The 25,272-nt window shown below is 38.8% G+C and overlaps 1 protein-coding gene across 10 annotated transcripts in view; it reads right to left on the bottom strand.

Moving 5' to 3' along the window:
• Positions 1-5,427: 5,427 nt before the first annotated feature.
• Positions 5,428-25,272, bottom strand: part of DTNA (dystrobrevin alpha) — a 342,095-nt gene continuing 322,250 nt past the window's right edge. For 8 of the 10 annotated variants that reach the window (XM_025038598.1, XM_025038599.1, XM_025038596.1 and 5 more), the window contains 6 exons: positions 20,866-21,022; positions 18,396-18,485; positions 16,980-17,148; positions 13,895-14,027; positions 11,953-12,001; positions 5,428-9,074 (listed from right to left, as the gene is read on the bottom strand). In XM_025038598.1, coding sequence (XP_024894366.1) covers positions 11,984-12,001; positions 13,895-14,027; positions 16,980-17,148; positions 18,396-18,485; positions 20,866-21,022 — 567 coding nt within the window. In that variant the 3' untranslated portion in view covers positions 5,428-9,074; positions 11,953-11,983. The remainder of the gene's footprint in view (positions 9,075-11,952; positions 12,002-13,894; positions 14,028-16,979; positions 17,149-18,395; positions 18,486-20,865; positions 21,023-25,272) is intronic. The other 2 variants (XM_025038601.1, XM_025038605.1) reach the window with 2 other exon arrangements.

The following is a 25,272-nucleotide window of genomic DNA, read 5'->3' on the forward strand; positions in this document are numbered from 1 at the left end:
GAGAAGAGCCTACTTATCAGGAATTCCTCTTTTGGACTTTATGCTCCACACAGCCATTATTCTATATGGGTTCGATTGTTTTAGCAGCCAGTGTTACCATATCCTCGGCAAAGTTCCTCTAAGGTGCTATTTTTTTCTCTTTGTTTTGGTCTCTATCACTCATGTTAAAAGCTTTTCTCAAATATGTGGTTATCTTTGGTTGTCTGCTCATATGTAAGAGTGGGGGTCTATATAGTTGATTGGTAGTCTTAACATCCGAGCTTTTCTGCAGGGTGCTGTTTGGCCCCATGCCAGTATTTTTAGGGTTGTTTTTTTTTTTTCTTTTCCCTTGGCAGGGGTTAGGGATGTGGTATGTGGGGTGTGGGGAGGCAGGTGTTAGTCAGATTCCCCAAAGAGTACCTTTTCATCTTTTATCTCAAAAGTAAATGCTTGGCTGCCCGAGTTCTGTGTGCTAGTGGGGAAAGCTGGCTGGAGGGTCTCAGATTTTAGTGTTTATAGGATCATTAAATCCCCCTGTATACCAATGTTTTAATTTCTAGTCTTTCATTGCTAATGGTGTTGAATAGATTTCCTTATATTTGTTTTTAAGTTAAATTTATTTTTGTGTGAGTTTTCTGAAAACATAACTAGTGCCCCCATTTTATGAATGAGGATCGTAAACTTCACAGGGGAGAAAAGAAAAGGAACTGACATAAGCTGAGCTTACTTCATGTTCAGGAACCTTGATAGGTGCTTTACATGTATTGTTTCCTTAAATTTAGCTTTCAAAGCAACCAATAGATAATGGCAAACAAACACACGTTGCCATATGATGGGAGAGACATTTTTTAAACTTTATTTTCATATATCCAGAGAGCTGGGGAGAGTTTTATTTTTCTCTTTCTTCCTCTGAAATATAACTGAGGCAGACGACATTCCAACATCAGTAAAAAAAAGGTTCCTTTTCCAAAAATAACAATTAGTATACCATATTCCTTAAAAAGTGCCATTTTGAAGAGTCAGTAGGGTCATTATCAAGTTATTGTGCCTATCGCAATACATAAGTTGTCAGTGTCGTCTTTGTGTGTTGATGTCCCTAAACGGGAATGAAGGCCTCTGAGGGAGTATGGAGATGGAATTCGGAGTCAACCCTGTGGATTATTATGCTGCACAACAATTCCCCCAAGGCCCTGAGAGGAATAGGAAACGAATTTCTACTCAGTGTTCCTCCAGATTTTATTAAGAACATAGAAATTATGAATAGCAAAGAGATTCTTCAAATGTGATTGAGTTAATTTATACATGTAATGTGTCAATTCCTTGTTCTTGGTTTTCCTTACTTATTAGCTGCATTCAGCACAGTTGATCGTACCTTCCACCTTGAAGGACTTTCATCATTTGGCATCCAGGACACTGCAGCTCCTGATATTCTTCCTAACTTTCTGACCACTCCTTTTTGGTCCCCTTTATCATCTCTATGCTGATGATGCCAAGATTTAAAGCTCTGTCTAGACTTCTTCCTGAATTCTAGGCCTAGATTTCTAACACCTATTCCCTCTTTTCGCTTGGATGTCTAACAGTCATCTCAAATATATTATGTCCAGATCTGTGCTTCTGAAATTCCTCTCATCCAAAACTTGTTCTCCCCAGTCATTTATAGTTCAGTAATGTAACTCCTTTCTCCCAGTTATTTGGGCTCCCAAATTGTGGTATCCTTTTTGTTTCTTCTCTTTCTCTCACACACATCCAATCCATAAACAAAATCTTTTGGTTCTACTATCAAAATATATTTAGAATTTGACCACTTTCTTCCCTTAGGCTGAACTATCATTATCTCTTTTGTGTGGATTATTGCAGTGACATCCTAACTGATTTTGCAAAATCATCTGTGGAGTTTGTTTCTACACATTCATGAAACTCAACAAACTTCCAGTAGGATAAACTCAATGAGATCCATATTGAGACACATTGTCATCTAACTGTTGAAAGATAAAGACTTAAGAGAAAATCGTGAAAGAAGCAAGAGAGAAGGGACTGTCATGTACAGGGAAGCTTGAGTAAGATTAACAGTCATTTTCTCATTAGAAACCATGGAAGCCAGAAGTGGTGGGGTGACATATTTAAAGAGCTGAAAGAAAAAAAAACTATCAACCAAGAATTCTATATCTGGTAAAACTCTCCTTCAAAAATGAGGGAAAAATTAAGACATTCCCAGATAAAAGCTCAAGGAGTTTATTACCAATAGACCTGCCCTGCAAGAAATGCTAAAAGAAGTTCTTAATTTGAGGTGAAGGGACACTAGCAGTAACGATACTGTATGAAGAAATAAAGGTCACCAATAAAAGTACTCAGGCAAATATAAAATTGACTATTATCATGTAGTATAATGGAGAAAATATCTGGCCTTTGTCCCTGGCTCCTGGCATAGAGCTTCAAAAATCCTTGGAATTTCCTAAGTGATAGGAATGTTTTTTATGCCTATCACTAATAAAGTAACTCATTGTGGGTCTCTAGACTGCTTTGGGATGGGGGCTGGTCAACAGAATTAAGAACCCTGTGATTAGATGGTTGGAAATTTGGGCTAGCCTGACCTCTGGGAAGGAGGTGGGGGAGGTCTGCAGACTGACTTCATTTGGTTAATCAATTATGCCTACATAATGCAATCCCAATGAAATCTCTGGACTCAGGCTTTCTGGTTCGTAAACACACTGATGTGCAGATGGTGGCTTGCCCAGATTCCACAAAGAGAAGGTATGAAAGCTCTGTGTCCTACCGCTATTCCCCCAGACCTTGCCCTGTATATATCTTCATTTGGCTGTTCCTGATCTGCATCCTTTATAATAAAGCTGTTATAGAAAGTGTAATGCTTTCAGTGAATTCTGTGAGTTGTTCTAACAAAACCTGAAGGTGTAGTGGGAATTCCTGAATTTATAGCCAGTCATTTAGAAGTGTGCATCACTGAGACTTGTGACTGGCATTTGAAGTGGGGGCAATCTTGTGGAGGACCCTGCCCTTAACCTGTGGGGTCTGTGTTAATTTTGTCAGCATTGAATTGCGATACAACCACTTGGGTGAAAATGGAACATAATTGTATTTTTGCTTGTAATACCACTTTTTATTTCCTACATGATGTAAAAGATAGATGCATAAAATTAATTATAAATCTAGGTTATTTGGCAGAGAATGGATAAAGATGAGGGCAGATTTAGGCAAATGAACACTCTTCATTACCATAAGATGTTCGGTCCACACAGCAGATGAATGGAACTAGTATGTATGGAGGTCTCCCTCTGCCTAGAGGCCCAAAGCAGGGACACCTGAGCCTGTACCTTTTTCCTTATCCTCTTGGCCTACTTTTGCTCTAGGAAAGGTGTTTGCCAAGGGAAAAAATTCCAAAGGAAGCAAAAGTAAGTTTCACTTTGAAGTCTAGAGCAGATAGCTGGTTTACTGGGCCCTTTCCAAATATTCTCAGAGTATAGCTGTTATCAAGCAAGAACAGTCACAAAGAGACTTCCAAAAAAATGAATGTCAAAGAAACCATTTACCTAGTGCCATTTGGGTTCTAATAATTGTTTTTGCTTGAGACTTACCCGTAGTAGCACTCCTCCTGTGGGGCACAATCAGGAGACCCGAAAGCCGAGGAGCCAGGCATAGGTATGATTTAGCCCCATTTGACACATGAGACAGCAGAACCAGAGATAGAGAATATCTGCATGGCCTGCATTACTGCTTTGTATCTACCCAATTTTTTTGTACTGTACCAATTAGGGTTGGGAGCTGGACCAAATATTGTCATTATTTAACTTGATTCAAGCCTCCAATATTTTTATTAGATTTTCTTTAAAGTAAAACAAACAAATCTTCCAATGTTCTATAGCGTAATAATGCTATTGAGGATCTCTACAGGCAAAAAGAATCCTTTGTTTACTGAAGGCATAGAAAATTCTCATTGTTAGACATACCTTTCCAAGACATTGGCCAACTCAAGCAGTCTTGTTACCAAATCAAAAAAACTGTTCAACTCAAGTGTTTCTTATCCATTTACATATCCACTCAATCTACTCTATTTATGGTACAGAACCTGAAAAAGATAGAATAACATGATGAAGAAAATAAAAAAAAACATCCATAATCCCATGATTTAGATTATCAATCTTTTAGTATATATTTTTCTGAGTATTTTTCTCTACATAGCCACTTACATATTTTAACAATTGGGTTATTCTTACACTCTTTTATTTTTTTGCTTGACTTACATCTTCCATGTTGATAAATATCTCTCTGTATCATCATTCTAATGGCTTGTCCAGCCTACCATATCATGCCATAAATAATCTAAGTGCTCCTACATTATTGTTCATTTAGGTCAGTTCTAATTGCATATGTATCTTTGGGGTTTCAAGTGTGTGTGTGTGTGTGTGTGTGTGTGTGTGTGTGTGTGTGTGTGTGTGTGTGTGTGCACGCTGCATCATAGCATAGTTGTCCTAGCATAGTCTGTGGCATAATAGTCTCAGAGGGCAGGATCCCAGGTTCCTAAGGTACCTAGAGAACCTCTCCCTGGGTATCTCTGAAGTTCATGTACTCTGTTGGAATGATGACTCTGAAATGTTGCCAACTTCTCCTTATCCAATTTGACCCAATCCCAACTTTGCCAATCTGCCTTTTAGGGACTATTAGGCTCATGGAGTCTACTCCTGGGTGAGTTCTTGTACAGAGGCCTCAGCTCTTGGAACGAAAGCTTCTTCTTTGGCAGAATTCTTAAATACAGCTGCTTCCAGTGCTCCTAGTGTGGTTTAACTGCTGCAATGTTACCTGATTGGCTCAAGACAACAGAGCTTCCATTATGTTCATGTCCTTAGACTTGAGTATCTTTATTTGCTATGTACAGGAATCCCCAAAGGTTAGGGGTAGATTATTGTGCCTTGTTTACCAGTAACAATCTCCCCATTATTTGACTTATTTAAAAGAACTCTTTAGCCTTGCACCTCAAAGTGTGGTCCTCAGACAAGCATCAACATCATCTGAGAATTTGTTTGAAATGCTGATTCTCCTTTCTCAGTAGACCTAGCACAACCAAAAAAAAAAAGCCAGCAATTCATTTGTTCATCCACTCAACAAATAATTGTTGAGCATATAATATTTGCCAAGTACCTGGCTAGATGCTCTGGATTTAAAGGAGGAAGTGAAGTAACTTACAACAGTGTCTGATAAAAAGTAAGCACTAAATATGTTAGCTGTTAGTATTCTCAAACTCAACCCCATATTGATTCCAAGGCTTTCTATTAAAAAATTGTGTTCCCAAAGATGAGATATTTTGCTTCAGTTGCTTGATACCCAATGGATAGTTCCTGCTTCACGTTGCAAGTACTGATTTCTCCTTTGAACAGACTGACTCCATGTTACTTCAGAAAAGATTCACTGAAACAAAGGAATAAAATACACAAGATATAGTGTTTTTAAAAACATTTTTTAATGAAGAAATAATTCCATTCCAAAATATAGACACACAATTAAATAGTTTAATCACTTCAAAATATAACATGTCCCCAGGAGGTTCCAACACACACACACACACATACACACGCACACACAAAACAATACTTAACAGCAATACAAAAACTTATACGATTGTAGTTGTGTTACAATACCAATGAATATTGTGAAATCTTTAGGGTCTCTGAATTGGTTACTTCAAATGGAGTCAAATTACAGTAGTCATAATTAAAAATGTCTTATAGTTAAATAGCCTCAAGATGTAATGCTTCTGACTTTTTTTCTCTTTTTGGTTCAAAAGTAAAAATGCCCTTTCTTCTGAGGACACAGTGGAGTTCTTGTTTGTGGCTCTTTGCATGGAATCAAACCAAGGTGATTCATTGCAGCAACCAAAAGTTGCCGTATTTACAAGGTTTATCTACAGTTAACAGCCAAGAACTAATAAGGGTAGACAAAGATGATCAAAATAAAAGCAGACATCAGTGCTCAATTATGATGCAACAGTTTGGCTCATGCATATAAGAAAATACATACTCTATCATAACAAAGGCCACACTCTTATGCATTTCAGTTCACATTACTACTTACAAATGAACCTTCCCTGCCTTATCATCTGAGAATCCATTTTTCACAATCTCCAGCACATCTCCCTCTGACCAACCAAACTTACCCCAACTTCCATCCTGACCAACCGTAACTGATTCCTGAATCCCATACAGTAGATTCCACCCTCCTTTCTACCTCCATTAACATGGTGCTGTGGAGGAGGGGTGGCTGTTAGACCAGTGCTCGTTAATAGGCTATCATCTCTGATGGAGACGGATGTGCAAATTCATTGTGGAACAAGAAAGAAACACCCCTCGAAAGATATAATTGTATCCAATGGACAGGACAGGTAAGACCTGCTGGGTTTGCACTTAGAACAGGCCCCAAAAGTAAATTTGGAGAGCCAAGGAAAGAAACCCACCAAAAAACACAAAAACCCAAAACAATACACGCCATTTTGTCTCGATTACAGGACAAGGGTGCTTGAGTCTGGTCTCAGTGCTGACGTGGAGCTAAGAGAAAGAAAAGGTGGCTGGTTAGTCAGGAATTGGTCATTGGCAGCAGTTTCCAGAGTCCTTGCAATGGCTCTGTATGATGGTATCAACAACCGTGTGACGGAGCTGGCAATCAAAGCTATGACAAGGGAGAAGATTATCAGCAAAACAGTTCAAACCTTAGACAAACGTTTTAATGTAGAAACATAAAGTGACAACAGATGTCAGCTCGGTCCAGTCAGTGGCTGAATGTCACTTGCAGGGGCAGAGATTCTGAGTTCAAGAACTACCTGGCTATGATTTAGAGCTGACGGCAATGTAGGTAACTGGGATGTAGTGGTTTTAAGTACTGAGTATGAGGCACCACGGACCACCTGCTCCATCTAGAGAGGTATGGTTTCACAGAAGATGGGCAGTGGAAAGGAGATGAACATTAAGAAATACCAACAAAACCCGCAATAAAATCCATCTGTGCAAAGAAATCTGAGAACTGTGCAGTTGTGCCACTTTGGTGTCAGCCTGTTCTCAGGGACATTCTCTCGAAGGAAGTATGATTAAGTACATCAATGGACAGAATGGTCTCCTTGCTAAGGCCAACCAAGAGCTTTACTGTCCCAAAGGCAAGTGATTTTGTTCCAAAGGGCAGCCAAGGAGATGGTTTCTGACCAAATGCAGAGACAGGAACATCTTAGAGCCCTCTGGAGAGGGAGCTGAAAGATGACATGATGTCTGTTCTCAGCTGGGCACCTACCCACTACTGACTGTGTGAGTGGGAGGTTTTTGCCAGCCCTGGAAGCAAATTCGAATCGCTGAAGCTTTGAGGTTGACTCAGAACCTTTCTTGCTTATTCAGAATAAGGCCTTTTCAGAGATTTCATTATACAACTTTATTCTAAAGCAGTGCTTCTCAACCTTTAGCGTGTATCAGAATCACCTGGAGGGTTTATTAAAACACAGATTGCTGAGCCCATCCCCCAGAGTTTCTAATTTCGTGTGCCTGGATTGGGGCCTAAGAATTGCATTTCTAAATAAATTCCCAGGTGATGCTGATGCATTTGGTCCAGGGAACACACTTTGAGAACTACTGTTGTCTCTTTTAAAGGAAAAGCAGGAATTCCAGAGAGGCTACCAATTTAAGTATAATGTATCCAATATGTTGCTGGATTTTTATTTCATCAAACCTTGAAAAAATAGGTTATTTTTTTCATTTCCCAAGAATCCCTAAGGGAGGCCTTTAGCACTCCCCAAAGAAGGCCCTAATAAAGGACCGTCAACAGAGCATTTCATTCTCCGTCTTTGACAGTTCTTTTGCACATCAGCTTTTGCATGAGTGCAAAATCCCAATTTAACTTAGAAGAGCCTGTTTCCTTTCACATGACCACAGAAGGCTGCATGCAGAACACCAAGTAGCCAGCTAAGGCAATAAACATTCAGAAATAAAAGGAGAGTGAACATTTTTGCAAGCGCACTTTAAGCCTGTACATTTAAAGCTGAAGGCCTCCAAACAACCTGATAGGGGAACTTGTGGATGAGCGGTGCTGTTAGAGACATGCTCCCTAAAGCTAAGACAAGAGGAACAAGACTGTGGAAGAGCAGAAATCACTTTAGTCTGTTTGGGGGTTTTATGGCACCTGTGGTTTATAAACAGCTTTAGTAACGAGTATTTCAAAACATAGTTCACAGTTTTTTTTTTAAGAAGATCTGTGCTGATTTTAAAAACTAGATTCTATATAATTTGAATGTTGCCTTTTTTGAATATGATATCTATTTGGAAAAAATATTTACACTAAATTCTATGGCTGATTCATTAGAGTATCTTGAAAGAAAACAACCTCAAGTTGGAAAGAAGCCCCAGAGACTGGATTATCCTGATGTTTGGTTCAAGTCACTGCTCACAGAGACTTGGACACAACTGCAGACCATGCAGGCCAAAGGCCCTTCTTGGCTTCTGGGCTCTGAGTTTGTACACTCAGGAACCAAATCCTTCAGGGTCAGGGAATAATTGCAAGTGGTTGTTTTTTCCCAACTGCTGTGGAAAAAAAAATGTACATTGTATAATAAACTGTTTTGCTAAAATCTCAAAGAATTCAGAAATCAAACTTCTAGCTATAAACAGTATTAGTATTGTCATTGTAAACTGAACAGGATCAATATCATGTGCAAAGTTTTTAAATGCTTGTTAATACTGCCATCATGAGTAACAGCAGCATGGGTTTTCAGCCTGTGGTTTTTTGTTTGTTTTTAACCAGGGATGAGCTATGTTACAGAGGATGTAGCTGATAAGTTAGCTTTGAACAGAAGTCTTTTTTTTTTTTTCCTTCTTAAAACACACACTTATGAACTACAAATCTTAGAACAAAAAGTTAGCTGCACTATAGTCAGCAGAACACGTCTTTAGGAGTGTGGGGGGGTGGGTCTGTCAGGAGCTGCTGCGTGTGGTGGTTCCTCTCTTCGGTGAGGATGCTGTCAGGCTGCTGTCTTCTCCTCTGTGTGGGTGGGTGCAGCACTCCCCTTCATCACCAGCTTTCGTGTTATTGTCATCATCTGTCTGACTATAGCTTGCCTGGGAATAAGGAATGTGTAATTTCTTTTTAAAAATGAAAACTGTTCTCTACATCAGGGTTATGAAGCTTAAGATTCCCCCTTCCCCCGATACACACACACACACACACACACACACACACACACACACACACACACTTGCTCTACTCCCTTCCTCTGACAATTGGGAATGAATGTCCTGGGACACTGTACGCTATTGCACCTTCTGAAAGAAAGGACAAGAATCCTCCATGTTGAATCTCTTCCTTAGTGGATATCTGTGACATATGGGGGGTTAAAGCAATGTAAACAGAGATATTTGTGCTGTCCTTTGGACAAGGAGATGAGAGCACTGACTCACCATGAGAATGCCATGCTAATTAAAAATATTTTTTAAGTTCACTTTCGATCTTGCAATCCTCCGATTTCTAGGAAGTGGCTGGCCAAGGAGTAGAATACCATATGGCTAAATAGATGGACAAGGGACAAATCCAAGATTTGAGTGGGCCAAGATGGAGTTTTGGTGGACTCTAAGTTGAGAGCTAATCTTTATGTATACTGTTCCTTCCAAAGTGGCTAGATGAAAAGCAATAAACCAGGTTTTACTCTATTCACTCTTGTTAGTGTGTTAACAAGTCTATATTTATCTTCAAATAGACCTAAAGCTCTCTTTGAGCAGAGGATGAAATGGGTCTTTCATGTTTCTGATGTATCACTTTCTGCCCCTTACCCATGTAGGGCTTTGTCAGTAGAGATGTAATTGAAACCGATGAAGTCAGCTTCAGGACCCTTGGATAAGAGAGGCATATATTTTGGATAATTTCTGGTCTTGCAGCATAGTCGGAAAGTCAAACAAACAGATTTTAATACCATAAACTGCTCTAAAATTCCAGCTGTATTTCTTAGCTACATCAAGAAAAATTACAGTAGAACTACCTGCAAAGAAGAAAAGCCATTAGCTTCTGCAGGGTTCTATCAGATTTTAAAGGAATTTTGCCTAAGTGGTTGATTTAGTGACAGGCTGGTTCATGTTAAGAGTCCTGTGGAATGCCAGCTAGGTAGGTACAAGATGCATTAAATGGCAGATGCCACAGTTATGTAAAATTTTCACGGCTAAATTTATACCAAAGATTTAAAAACGGCCTAAGAACTTTCAAAGTACTGAAACTTTTGGCTTTTCAGTATAAGAAACAAAAGCTACTTTTTATCTGGGTTTATGTCAAGGACAAATTATTAGGCTTTTTACAAAATATATTTTTCTAAGAACTAGCTACTGCTCTTTAAATAATGTGCAGAATAAAAATGATCAAATTGCTGGAGCTAAGAGAGAAAATGCTATTAAAAGAAAAGGCTTGCTCCTTTGGGGCTAGATTTGTTATAACCAGAGTGAATATTTTCAGAAACAGCTCCTGGGAATTTTTTCACTGTAGTCGTAATGTATCAGGAGAGCATGTGGTATATAGCATTCTCCAACCCAAAGGAGGCAGAATAAAATGCAGTCAGTTAAGATCCTTCCTTTCACACAAAAAGGGCCTCACAGCTCAAAAAGTGTATTTCATAATAGCAATTATGCTATGGTTTTTACTTACTTAATCTTAACCTGAAGACTGAGACAGGAGGTATTTGAGCTGGGATGTAATCTTTACTAATCGATAGATATGTCATTTAGAATATATATATCCCTTTTTTAATTTAGCAGCCAGAGTTGAGTCTACTATCAACGGTACTATAGGCTTATGGAATTCCATGGTTGGGAAAGATTGTATAACTACGGTAGATACAAGTCCTTGGGCCAGTGCGGCCAGATAACTGTGAGAGGTGTATTGGCTGTGAACTGTAATGAAGGATATCTAAGTGGCCATTAGCTGGAGCCAGAGAAACCATCTAGACTTATGGGGCAGTGTAGCTGTAGCTGTATCGAATCATTGCACATAGCTGAGTCTTAGCCTTGTTTATAAAAATAGAGGGAGCAAGCTAGTTCTGAGTCCCAGGGGTTCCCATACATCATAACTATAGCGGCTCCTAGAAACTGAATTGCTTGTTTGCACGTGCTCCTTAAAATTATAGTGTGCCTGCCACTATGTTTAGTTCTTTAAAAACTATATCCCAATGAGGACAACTCCTCTATGAGATAGGTATTATGATGTATGTTGTGTAGAAAAAATGATGGCTCATAGAGGTTTAATAATATGTTCAAGGCTATACTGTTAGGATTTGGTAAAACTCATATTAATAGAGTCCAGAGCCTAAATTTCAGATCACTCCACTCAAGTGATCCTGCCAGTCAAGTGGTATTCTCTCTCTATTGAGCAAATGCCACATAAATGATATTCTAAATTGTTATATCTTGTTGAATTCCACAATGCATTTGAATCAGCTAGCCCAAAAAATATAAAGCTGTTGGTGTTTTCCTCTATGCTTTGCTTTTTTTGTTTTTGCTTTAGTTTCAGTTTTGCTTTCACCTGTTAAGGGACACACCTTTGACTTTTGGGCCCTGAGGACAGCATGACTAAGGAGCTGACCCATCTCTGGAAGTGCTGAGCAAGCCTGGACTTTTCCTTCTCAAGTGATAGGCTTTAACTTGGGTGCTCTAATGGATTGGTGACGCAGCTCCATAGCCACGGAATATTTCTAGGGCATCTCTGGTGTTATAGACGTTTCTGTGCCATTTTTCCTAATAAATAGAGTTAAAAAGTCAATTCCCAAGGTTGTTTGCCAAATCTCCACTAAATTATAATGAAATGCTCCATAGGCTGAGAAGATTCTTTGACAAAAGCAAGGAAGGAGGATATTTTATCACATAGAAACACCTAGGAGAAAGTGATTGTGAATTTAGGTTACAAGTTATCAGAATTCGGTGTACAGTGGCCACATTTCCTTCTAAATAAGAGGGTACTTACTTGAGAGGAGAGTGATAAAAGGACATTGTATTCAACCTTGCAAGCTGACCTGCGGGTGACAAAGGACATAAACAAGAAAGGTGACATGTCAAGTCTGTGATGCAGTCAAGCCGGTGAATTATTTGGTTGGAAGCCATGCACAAAGACAGAAAGAGAGAGACAGAGTCCAATGACTGACAGTAGCATTCTGATCCATCAAACAACCATATTCTCACAGAGCAGGCAAAGAGAACCACTTCAGCGTTCTCCAGGGCATACGTCTTGAGTGGGGACACACAGGCCTGTTGTATCCTCCTATCCCTTTTCTTTGCCTTTCCCTGAAGTCACTGGGTATGGTAAGGAAAGGAGAGAGAGAAGAAGCTTAAGATTTACAAGAAATGGCAAAAACTCCGAATGGATCTTAAGCTAATCATAGAATTTCTCTTCATTTTACTCATGTAAGGCAAAATTCCTAATTCATTAAGATAAATAAAAATATAACAGTTTATATAAAATGGTTGCCTCTCTTTAAAAAAAAAAACCCTAGAATTTCAGTTACTGTTGTACCAAAATCCAGAAACTTACATGAAGTCAAAGAGGAAGGCCTAGGAGGCACCTCTAACAGCATGAACCAGAATATTGATTATTTAACGGCGTCTCTCTTCCCTCTAGGCCGCAAAGCCGAATGAGGTACCTGTAGGACTGCCATCCCTCAGAGCTCCCAGAGACACCCTGGCAGCTTCACCCAGGCTAATTTCCTTCTGTAGATGGGCCAGAGAAGTTGCAAAGAGAAAGCCTTCTCTGTGGGTCTGTATTTCTGGCGACTTTGACTGTTTCTGCAGTGTTGAAGCATGGCATTATATATATAGTGACTGTTTTGGTTATTTTTTTGTATGACTAAGCCACCATTTAACTTGCTTCTGAAACGTGGCTGTTATACCAAAAAGGTGAATGGAACATTCCAAAGAGGCAAAACTTTAGTTTCATATTGTCGGGGTGGAGTTAGCGGGCTTCAATTTCTTTCTTGCTACATTCTTCTTGGGAAAATATTTCAAAGCTTAATCTATAAACATATGAAAAGTAGAAGATAATTTATTCTCTCTGCTTCTCCATCCTTCACTACCAGAATAAGAGAGGGCCACTGCTGACTTAAGCATGAAAAAGCTTCTCTGGCCACTGGACAGAAAGCCTGAGAGTAAAATAACCCACTGGGGGCTGGGGAACAGCAGGTCTCAACCATGTAAACATCTCTGAACTCCTGGAACCCCAAGGAAACACTGGGAAATTACAGGGAAAGGAAGCATACAAGAAAGACAAACATAGCAGTAGAACAATTTCCCTGGGGAAAATGCATCCCCTTTCAGATGTTGCTAATTATATTTATTCCCGATTGCAGGTGTTCTGTTCAGTAAATTCTCAGAGGGATTAACATATTGCACTATTTATGACAATCTGTCCATCCATACGCTGCTGAACACGGGGCCTGTAGTCCCCCCAACATTTCTTGGTGTTTGTCATTTGCCTGCTTATTTACATTTGACACAAGGTAGGCAGTGAAAGTGGCTGAGGACAAATGATTCAAGAGAGCGGATATATTTATATTTATTCAGTTTCCTTGTGCTTTGTTCTCTGTATCTTTTTTTCCCCCTCAATAAGAAAAAGCATCTTTCCTAATGATCTTGGAGGAGTATGGACTGTTAGTCACCATGTCTCCACTAATGTGACAAGGCCTCTTTTCATTTTCTAGATTGGCGTTTATAAGAATACATGGTGAGTGACAGATATAAGAAGTATTTAAAATTTTTAGTGTCTAGAATACACAGACTAAGGAATATAGTCAGATATTCTAGAAAGGGAGGGTAGAAAGAAGAAGAAGGCACTGATTTTTCGAGTAATGTGGAAGACCCGACTACCGAGGGGCTGGGGCAGAAGTCGCGGGTGGTGTGGGCCTGGCTCCCCATACCTGATAGGCTTCATCCTGCAGCTTCTGTTTCAGGTACTCCTCCATCTTGAGCTCATTCTCCAGCTGCTGGACTGAGTCATTTTCATAGTTCTCATCCTCGGGCCGCACATAGGGGTCCCCGTCTTCTGTAGCTCTGGGAATAATACACAGACGGAGTTTTGGAGCAAATCTTAAAATAAAAGTCTAAGTGAACTTCATGTGTTAGCTGTAATTTTGGGGGCACATTTACTTTGTCCTCCAGTTCTTCCCTTCAATTCACTTCAATTCCATGTCTTCTGTTACCTAATAGAAAACTTTAAAAAAAACTCTGGAAGTTTAAGGAAATATATAATCAAGGTATTCTCATACATAATTTTTTTATGGCATTACGGCGATCATTGCTTATCTGTGTTTCTGTAGGGTGTACAGGAATGAGTTGTCTTTGAGATATTTGTCAAGTCTTAAAAAAGGCAAGCTTGTCTTTTGAGTGGATATAGTTTTCCCAATCTGGGGCCTTTTTTTTCCTTTCCTTTTCTTTTTTTTTTTTAATGGAATCCAAGAACATTTTCTATAAGGAAAGTGAGCCCTCTAGTGAAATAATGATTAAAGACGTTTGTTCATTATTTAACCTTCTTTGTGTTAAGCATGTGTGTTAGCATGTGTACCCATGTGCTTTATTCTTATAGTAGAATCAAATCTCAGAATATCAGCTAACCAAAGTCAGAAAGGCTAATACTCTAACCCATAGCTCTTGATGTGAAACATTTATACTAGCTCTAAATCTAAGAAATCCACTTAATTTTCCAATTCCACTATGAAATAAATAGATAAGTATGACCTTATTCACTAATGTGTGACTCTACCTCCATCTATTCATCCTAGTATATATAAAGCTCTTGCTGGAACTACCTGAATTGTATGACTAAAATATTCTCAGGGTAAAACACAATACATGTTTAGATAGTACAGATATTAAAATATCCCCTAAAATGAAAAAGTGGTCAAGGAGAAGTTTCTGGATTGGAACTTAAATGCCAATCCACACGTTTATTTATATCTGTACAACATGTTCTCGTTATTTTTAGAGGTTTGGGGCCAGCCTAAATAGGTCTGAGGCCTCTGTGAACTCTCTCTCCCCAACTCCCGTAGCCATATTGGTAGCTGGAACTGCCACCAGCATAATGGGGACAGTAGAGTGAGGTAGCTTTAACTGCAGTCTTGGAACCTAGGATTAGCACAAGGAAATTTTAAGTAACCACCATGTAAATGCTTAATTATAGAAAGTCAAACAGATATGTGTTTACCAGACTAAACTGATGACAATTACTTCACCGTTTTGAATAACAAACAAATCAAGTAATTCTAAATTATAGAGGAAAGAACAAGAGAGCAAACTAAAATTAAAAGCAGCAGCCCGCTGCCATTTTAAATTACGTTAAAACTGTTTTGTTTTGATCTCATGCTCTGCCTTTTCACAGCTGGCTTTCAAACCATGTCTATTTATAATTCCCCATTATTACTGGTCTTTTACTCACTACTTGGATTGAGAGCTAAAACACCAGAAAGGCCTATAAAGGCCTCTGGTTATTTTCTTCTTCGGGTCTTTAAAACAGCCAGTTTATTTTTGTAGACCAGTCTGCGGTACTTTTCACATTAAGCACTGCCACCCTTCTGTAGTTTTTTAAACAATTAGTAATTCCCTTTTCTAGCTTTTCGGCAAGCCTCTGCCCACATTTCTCACAGTCCATGAGCCTCACTCTCCTAAAGGCCCACTCTCGGCTCCCTTTGTTTCGCTCTTTTCCCTCCTGAGCTTGGCTCTGAAGCTCTGTCTCAGTTTCATCTTTATTTCTCAGCTTTGGTTTCCTCTGCCTGACTATTTTGAGCTGATCCAGCATCACAGAAAGTCGAGTGAGTATGTCACTAATTCTGCAGGCTTCTGTCAAGCTACAGAAGCCTAATTCGGTAAAAACTTTTGCAAAATGTCTTTCGAGGGTCAGATTTATATACATTCAACAAGTCAGCCAAATTGGATTTCTTTATAACGAGGTTTTATAAATGTACTGTCATGTACCACATAATGATGTTTTGGTCAAGGACAGACCACATAGATGACGATGGTCCCATAAAATTATAGTAGAGCTAAAAAATTCCTATTGCTTAGTGGCATTGTAGGTGTTATAACATCATAGCACAATGCATTACTCACGTGTTTGTGGTGATGCTGGTGTAAACAAACCTATTACAACTGCTAGTCATATAAAAGTATAGCACATACGATTATGTACCATACATAATACTTGATAATAAACTGTTATGGTTTACGTATTTACTATACTATACTTTTTATCATTATTTTAGAGTATACTCTTTCTACTTATAAAAAGTTTGCTGTAAACCAGCATGCTATGTAACTTTGACAGTAGCCTCATACATCTCATATTCACTGCATTTCTTGATTGCATCATTTTTTCTTGTGCTTGATTTAATCTTGTGTTGTTTTGTGCATTAACCTGCTGTAGAAGCTTATAGCCTAGGAGCAATAGGCTGTACCATATAGCCTAGGTGTGTAGTAGGCTGTACCGTCTAGGTTTGTGTAAGTGTATCTATCATGTTTGCACAACAATGCATTTCTCAGAGCTCATACCCATTGTTAAATGGCACAGCAGTATACTTATTTGGGTTCCTAGTGCTTTTATGATGTTGTTCACATCCATTCTGAACAGAGTCCTCTCCAGCATCACGGGATCCTCCAAACACAGCTACAGTAAGTTCAGAAGATAGGATGACTTATCTACCAAACTAGTCTGTGAATCTTGGAAGGCTGGGAGCGATTTTTTTAATACTATTTTGTACAAAATTAGCACAGTGCCAAGTTCTCAATAAACACTGCTTGATTTTGATTATTTATACTCTCCGGAAATTGTAATGGGGCAGGGGGATAGTCACAGTGACAAATTTAAATGTAGTACCCTTTATCTCTTCTGGCGGAAAAAGAAACTGCATCATCCCTTTCCAAAATAAAGAATGAAGCAACAGTGCTTTCACTCTCTCATGCTCCCTACGGTGTTCTGTTCCTGAGAAATAACCCCAAACAGAAGATACTCACACATCACTGCGCATAGTGCTTGGGGTAGCTCCACTGTGAATGTACCCCGGTTTCCGGGCATGAATTTGTGCTAGAAAAGCCTTTTCAGAGGTTGGTGATGGAACCAGATCCTCAAACTGAGTCCGTGCAAATTCAGAATCCACATTGCTCTCTGTTTCACTCCCCACCTCTGTTAGGCACAATTCAAGAGAATAAAGAATGACACGTAAGATTTTTTTATGATCGGCAAATAAAGGGCTAAGCTTAACATAAACACGCTTGTGCTATATAAAACATTAACAAGTTACTGTATGTAGGTCGGGTGTTTATTTTTTTCTAAATGATAATTGACACTTGATATGAATTACTATAAAGTCATTTGTATACACTATTGTCTTTTTTTTTAATCTCTAATGATATGAGGAATTTTTTTTGTCTTAATAACTGACTTAACTCATTAAAACTTCTGTTTTTCTCCCTTTAGTCATCATTAAAACTGTTACTTTTGCTTAATATTAATTTAGGAAATACAAACCTAAAGCATCACATTCACTTAGTATTTCAAAGTATTTTATAAGAATATAAACTTGAAACTTCCACAATAAGGATAACATTTTTAATCATCACTTGCTAGGACACTGGGTATATACCATTGATCATGATGTATTAACTAATGTCATTTTTATCCTATTTAGTAATCTAAATCTAAAATAGAAGCAACAATTTTCATTACTTTAATTTTAATTATAGAGATTTTAAGAAATTTAAATCCAAAGTTTTTTTTAATATTGAAGTTTTATTTCTTATGATTATATTATCAACTATATGACCACACTCCTGCCAGGCAAATATCTTGCTAGATGGGCTTTAAGAAATAGATGAGATGTATTAGTAAGTGGTAAGATAGTTATCTGAATATTCATACTGTTAAAGTTTACAAAACTCTGTGTAGTATTATTAGGATAAAGAGATTCTCACAGTTTTGTGTTATTTCTTTTCTGAAAAATCTTTCTTTAGAGATACTACAAAGGTAAACTTCAGGTTAGCCTCATTCAATTAGCTGTGCATTGCAAATGAAGAGAGTCTAAATTAGTAATTAAAACATTGACCTTATAAAATAACTTCAGCATCATGTCACTTTAGATCATGACAGATGTTAACGACTATCTTTGGCTTCTAGAAATGTCATTTTAAATATTTTTCTCTATTCTTTTCTGCATTTTTAAGCTTTCTGTATTAAGCATGTATTAAGACTTCTCATCAGCAAAATATAAATATTAATTTAAAAATCTGAATATATCAACAAAATATCACATAGATCTTTAAAAAATCTTTTCATATTTCAACAATGAGCAGCTCTCTAACAGAAGCCCCTAGCACTTTTGGGTTCCTCTGCAATGAGCAGACAAATAGGAGGGGACCAGGAAAGGGACGCACCAGAATTCAGCTCTTTCACAAGAGAGGACATGGTGTTAGTGATGGAATCCGCTGCCACTAGTAAGTCGTTCCTTAAATTTCTTCTTGTACCTTAAGTGAAGAAGAAATGACAATTAAAAAAAAAATAAAAGCTTTTCTTTTCCAAGATTTTATACCGTTTATCATTTCCATTGACATTCTAAAGCAAAAACACTTCCAAGACTTCTCCTTTGCAGATGTGCTTTGGTTCATTTCCTGAAAAAAAGAATGTTGCGCTTAAGCAGTGGACTCTGATGTGGGAAGACATGGCAACTGACGAGGGTTCATAAAATTTATTGTCTAAATTGAGACAATTCTGCACATGAAAGGGAGTGGTATTAATAACAAGACTGGGTGACCCAGCACAAAATAGGATGGTCCCAGGTAAATCAGTATGTGTGGTCACCTCTCTTATGAATAACCCACACATAAAAACACCGCGGTGCCTTCCTAGCTGCTGCTATCATTTCAGCCGTTACCTGGTGGCTGGGCCCACTGGATTCTGATCTTCATCACTATAGCCTCTGTCTCCCATCAGGGCTCCCAGAGCTCCCTCTACTTTTATAGGTACCTCTTGGAAATGGGAACCCTGTGCAACAAACGCCCCCAGAGTATGAAAAAGGGGTGAGGATTCTTGCTCCTGCTACCAAGATGTGGGCAGAAGATAAATGTCTGGTCCGCTGAACTGGAACTTAGACTATGTTTCTTTATGGTAGAGAAAGATTATGAAGTTTCAGGCACACTAAGAGTTAAATGGATATTTGTGGGCTGGCCTAAGCCCTGGTCAAGGTGAAAATGGAACAGAGGGTTAATCACCATAATATCTTTGGAAAAAGGACTCAAGATTCCAAATACCTGACTTGCAGATGAACTTATGCAGCACAAGCTCTTTGTGAGCTAGGCCACATGTCATTCCATCATGTCTCAGAAAGTAGAACTAAATAAGCAGAATAATAAATACATGTAAATTAAAATCAAAGTAGTTTGAGAAAACATTAATTGTAATAGAAAGCTCAAATTGATTTAAAATACTGTATAAATTTCTTTACAATAATATTTAGGGAAAGGACATTTTTCCTTCTAAAAATTAAATATAGTTATTTTGTAGAACAACATATATTTGTATAACTTAAATTATTTTCTTTTTCAGAAGAAAACACCCTGTATGGATCTTCTCTTTTCCTTCATAATAGAGAGTACATCATTCTCTTCCTTTAAAATGTTAGATTTTGTCCCCTATCCATGATGGATGAGAGGGTCTGTTTCCTCACACTCTTGCCATTGGAGGATATCACTGAAGTTAATTTTTTTTTTGTAACTGCTAAGTAACATTTTTATTTCTACAGTTATTTCATATATTTATTGGCAATTTATATTTCTTCTTCTGTCTGTTCATATCCTTAACCTATTTTTGTTTTGGGGATGTCTTTTTCTTACTGATCTCTGTATGCTTTACATCAGCTGAAATTATAGACTCAATTGTCATATATGCTAAAAATGATTTCCTCAAATGTGTGTTTTTTTAAAACATTTTGTTTCTTTTTGTCTTAAAGCTAGTAACCAAATATGTCTCTCTTCCTTAAATCTATACATAAAGACCAGGAAGAATGTTTATGATATACTGCTAATTTAAAGAAAATGCAAACTGTGGACTAAAATGTGATCCATGATCTTATTTGTGTGAAAAATAAAGAGTATGTGTCTATAAAAACACACATAAACACATATGTTTATATATAAGTGAAAAGTTTAAATGGACCAAACTGTTAATAGTGGTTACTTCTAGGAATGAGATTGGCAGTGTGAGAGTCTGCAGGAAGATTTTTTCCCTAGTTTTCTGTAAATTTAAAAAGTGATGGCAAGAAAAACTTTTAAAAAGTGTTAAAACATTTCCCAATGAAAAAAACCACTTGCCTCCCCAATCCCCCATGTGTAAATGGAAGAGGCAGCCCGTGGGTGAATGTTGTTTGTCATCTTGATTCACTCTTCACAATCTTCTATTAACTGTGGGGTCCTAACCGTGTAGCCCCATAATGGAGGCAGTGATTCAACTCTTTAGGGCAACTGTAAAATGACTAAATGTCCTTCTTCATCACCTCAGAGCTAAAGAGCTGGATTGTTTAATCTTCATCTTGAGTTTGCTTTAATGTAAAGAGAAGAAAGCAGGAAATAAGATCTTTCAGAATTTTAAAATGGATTGTATTTATACTTTCCTGAGATAGTGAAAGAATTTCCATTCCCTTAATGAACAAAGACATAAAAATGGTGGACAGCAATAGAAGCCAAAGGAAGGTAAGGTGGTGAGATGAGGAACAGAGTTTCTCAAAACTGCAGGGCCAAGTCATGGAATGCCCTAGAACCTCCATGGTGTGTTGACCCCATGCCACGCAACAGACCGTGATGAATTATTTGTTACATAAAAGCAGAACACACCAAAAACAAAGCCACTTACTTTGTGCAAATGCCTCCTGTACATCTCCCCCTACTCCTGTGAGAGAGTCCTGAGGCGTGTGAGTCGGGGTGGAGCAGGCTGACGACCGGAGGGGCATGGGGATGGGCCTGCTGATGGTGTGGCTGGGGGAGGAGCGAGGAGAACCTGCTCCCTGGGTCTGAAGAGACAATGCAAGCCATTAATTTGTTTTTCCAAGAAAATGCCATCCCCCAAGTCCTCAAATGTTAAAAACCATAACAATGAAATTTCAAAGCAGGAGGAAATCCTCGGTAATTGAGATGGTCATTCTAAACCTGAGTTGCAAGTGTAGGTAATGTAGGACTTTAGTATACATTATTTAAAGTCTGCTGTTACATCTTGAAAGCTAAGAATATTAGTACAGCATTGTTTGATAATACATAAGATGTGTCCCCAGGTGATGAGCTACTGTTACGCAGTGATAATTACAAGGTGTGTCTATTTTCTCCTTGAAGGAAGTTCTAAGTAGAATAAAAAACCATTGAAGAAGAAAGTTTTAAGTATAAACTAGGAGACTCTTTTGGCATGGTTATGGTTTACAGGCTTCCTAAATTTTCAACCCATCTGTCCTGGCATCATCCGTAGAGGATAATTTATAGTTCAAATCATGCCATGCAATATTGTGCATATTCAGTCTCAAATTAAGAATCAAACAAGGTATAAACTGTTTAATCCCTATTTTACAGACAAAGTTGACTTTGTCAAATTGCTCTGTGATTCAGGGATTCCAATGGAGAAGAGAAAAAAGAAATCTTGGTTTCTAATTTTGGGCTACTGTTTCCCTGTAGGAAATGTCCTTCTCATGGCCTATGAAAAAGCAGTATTCTAGCAGAAAGAATAGTGAGAATTAAAAGTGAGTAAAGAAAAAAGTAGAAAACAACTAAAAGCTGTTTATCTTTGCACTACAGTTTTCGGCATGAAACCATTCTGAGACTGTCACACCTTGAATTTTACAGCTTCATCTCTACAGTGAGGTCTCTTAGAAATATTTTCCCTTATTAATAATTAGTTTGCAAAGGAAGTCAGTCACTCATGAATAAGAAAATGCAACTGAGACCCTCAAGTGCATACACAACAGATCAGGTATTTGTTTAAGTCCCATTTCAATCTGTTAGGTTTGGCCAGAGAGAGTGAAGACTCTGCCACGGCAAGGCCCAGAGGTTCATCAACCCATTCAACTCCCCTGAGATGTGAACCAGGAGAGCAGTGCTCTGGAATATTCGATTTAGATCTTTGCTGTGGGTTCAGCTGCTTGCAGTTAAAACACACAACATCAATCCTGTACAATGCCATGCTGTTAGCTTTCTAGGGCTCAGCATCACACATAAAAGTCAAATCTAAAAATTGAGAAAAGTCCAGAATTAAAAAATGAAGCAAAACAGAACACAGACTCATGTGATGCCCAATGGGCGGAGGTTTCCACTCTTTCACTCTCAACAGTACCTTGGAATGGTCTGTCCGGGCCCAAGGAAGAGGAGTTTACCTGCGTGCGATGCCTTGCAGCCTGCTTGCCCCAGCCCGCTCGGGGACAGGGACGACGGGGCTGGTTTTCCCCAGCAAACTTTGGCAGCTCAGTCTCATTATCACAAACCCTTTGCTTCTGAGCTACCATGGCCTCCCGCTGCGTCCCACACCAATAATAAACGACTTCTCGTTTGATTTGTGCTTTGCCATGGATGAAGGGTTTTGATGTACATGCTCACTGATTTCTCTCCACCACCACTGAAGTAGGTATTACTATTCTAAATGCATAGTTGTGGATCCCAGTGCTTAGAGAGGTGAAAAGAATTGCCCAGGAGATGAATCAAGAATGTCTGTGCTGATGTCTGAGCCCAGGCGCTCTGAGTACCCTGGGCTGTGGGGACCTGGATGAGCTATGGCAGATGGAGTGTCTCTCAGAGAAGACAGACGTCGGTCAGGTGCCTTGAGGGCTTGTTTCACCTCCCCTCTGGGCTCTACGCTCGGCCTTTCTAACCTTCCCGTCTGTGGGTACCTTACCTCCGGCAATGCTCTCCGCTTCTGCTCCTGCACTCAGCTCTCCTGCTAACTGCGTTTGTCTGAGGCACTCCCAGCCTTACCTCTCCCTGCTTAATACCTGGTCTCCAAACCCAACTTTCCTTACTCCTTTCTGCCTGCTTCCTTTCTTCAAAACTCTCTAATGTTTCTGTGTTAAGAGAAAAATAATGGACTTGTAGTTATGTGTGAAGGGAAAACAATTGACTGAATCTAAATTACATCGGTGTGTGAATGACTAATAGTCACTATCTCCTAAATGAATCTCTAACTGGTGTAATTTCAATCAATTCTGATTATGTGAAGAATTTTAGTGAAAGATTCTGTGCTGAAGAAAAGATTCAGCGATATCTTACCTGCAACTCGCAACTCCCATGTCATGTCCGGTCTTTACCCAGATTTTTGTAGAGAGGACCCTGGCTCCCTGGGCCATCATGGCCCCATACCTCTTTGTGAGGATACCACCCAGTTTGATGCACAGTACCTTCCTAGGACCTACTGCCAGCTCTGGACTCCCTTTCTGCTGTTCTTGTAGGGCCACTTAGGAGAGGGCAGTTGCCTCTTGGCACTGGGGTAGATCAGTGGGGTATATATCACTGAATTTCACTTTCACAGTGAGTAGCTTCTATAGAATGGTGGCTTCTGGCCAGGTCATAAAACATGTCTTCTAACTACTTTAGAACAGTTAGGGTGAATAATCTCTGTGAACATCCTTTTCTGGAAATTACTCGATGATTAATGGAGCAAAGACTTAAGGGATGATGGTCCATGCAGATCAATATATAGATCTAAAATTCCTGAGAAGGGAGTTGATTTATGGAAGAAGGAAAACATATATCATACTTGGCAAATTTAAAATAGCTCTCTTCCTAGAGAATAAATAAAAAATTCATTTCTACACTCCATCCTCTGAGTCCACTCAATGTGCTGTTGTATCAATTTTTAAAAAGTCTGACAAGATCCATAAATTTTCTGATTTTTTTTTTTTTTTTACCAGGAAGTATTTTGGTTTCTACTCAGCACCAGAAAGGAGGGATGCTTTAAGGAAGGGTCCAAATGTCTAATTGCTGAACCAGCACTGCCTGGAGAAATGGCAGAGAGGATGACCATGAGATGGGAGTGGGTGATGTCATGTACGTCCTCCTCCCAACCTGAAAAATCTGCCTCTCAGGTTTGGCTGAGAATACAGCCTAGTCAGGTCTGGTTTACTTATCAGCCTGGGAAGGTAGAGCAAACCAGTGTTTAGCTACATCCAACTCTCTTTTCATCCTTTCTCCCAATACACATTCACTGACTATCATCATAGGGATTGTTGTGTACAAAGTGTTATGGGGACGCAGATGAGGTGACTGATCCTGACTTCAGGTAGGAGGCTTCATTGCACTTGGGTCTTAACAGCCGAGATTTTTAGGCAGAGAAGAGAAAGTACTGGGCAGAGAGAAGAACATCCCAGGCCTTGGAGTATCACGAGCAATGCAGATAGGGTTGGGAGGGCAGTATTATTGAAGCGCCAGGTTCACTATGGGGAGTGGAGGAGAATGATGCTGGGAAGGGGAAGAACTGGGTTTGGGTGCCTCCAATGTCATAAAAGGGGCTAGCATTTATCTTGAACTTGAGGGTCATCTTTCAATGTTTTAAAGCAGAGAAATAATATTTAATAATTTTCTAGAATGAATTAACCAATCCCTAATTTTTAAAAAAGATGTGTGTGGTGTGTGCGCATGCATGCACGGAGGATGAGGAGAGAGAGAGAGAGAGAGAGAGAGAGAGAGAGAGAGAGAGAGACTGAGACTGGGAGGGTATGTTTTTGAATACTAGATGTGAGTCCTTATACTGCAATTGATTATTTATGATGTGTATTATCATGTCCCCACCCTCACTTTTGATTGCTTCACTACTCTATCGAATACCCACCAGAGACAATGAGCAAGGGAAACAGAGAAAGGTGAAACTTAAGCTGGTAAAATTGTCATTTCTGGTCTGTTCATATTTTTTATAGCCTTGTGTGAAAGAAGTAGGAACCTGAGTGACTATGACTTCTTGAATTAATTGGGTCATCCAGTTGTAAATAGAGAACAGAATGAAGGCGGGGGATGAAATTTGGAATGATGGTTGACTTTCTCCTTCTGATTGAAACTCTGTTGGTTAACTGTAAGGAAGAGAAGTGAATGCATGAGTGTTTTTGTGTGTGCGTGTCAAAATATGGGTCAAATTAGAAAATTTACATATACCCATATACATGTATATACACACATACATTCTGATTTATATATGACATGTATGGTATTTTCCAAAGTGCTTGCACATCCATTATCTTTTAAGATCCATACAACAATCTGCTAAATCATGTATTATCTGTACATGTGAAATAAATTA

Source organism: Pteropus alecto, unplaced genomic scaffold, assembly GCF_000325575.1.
Source record: "Pteropus alecto unplaced genomic scaffold, ASM32557v1 scaffold146, whole genome shotgun sequence".
Taxonomy (NCBI): Eukaryota; Metazoa; Chordata; class Mammalia; order Chiroptera; family Pteropodidae; genus Pteropus; species Pteropus alecto.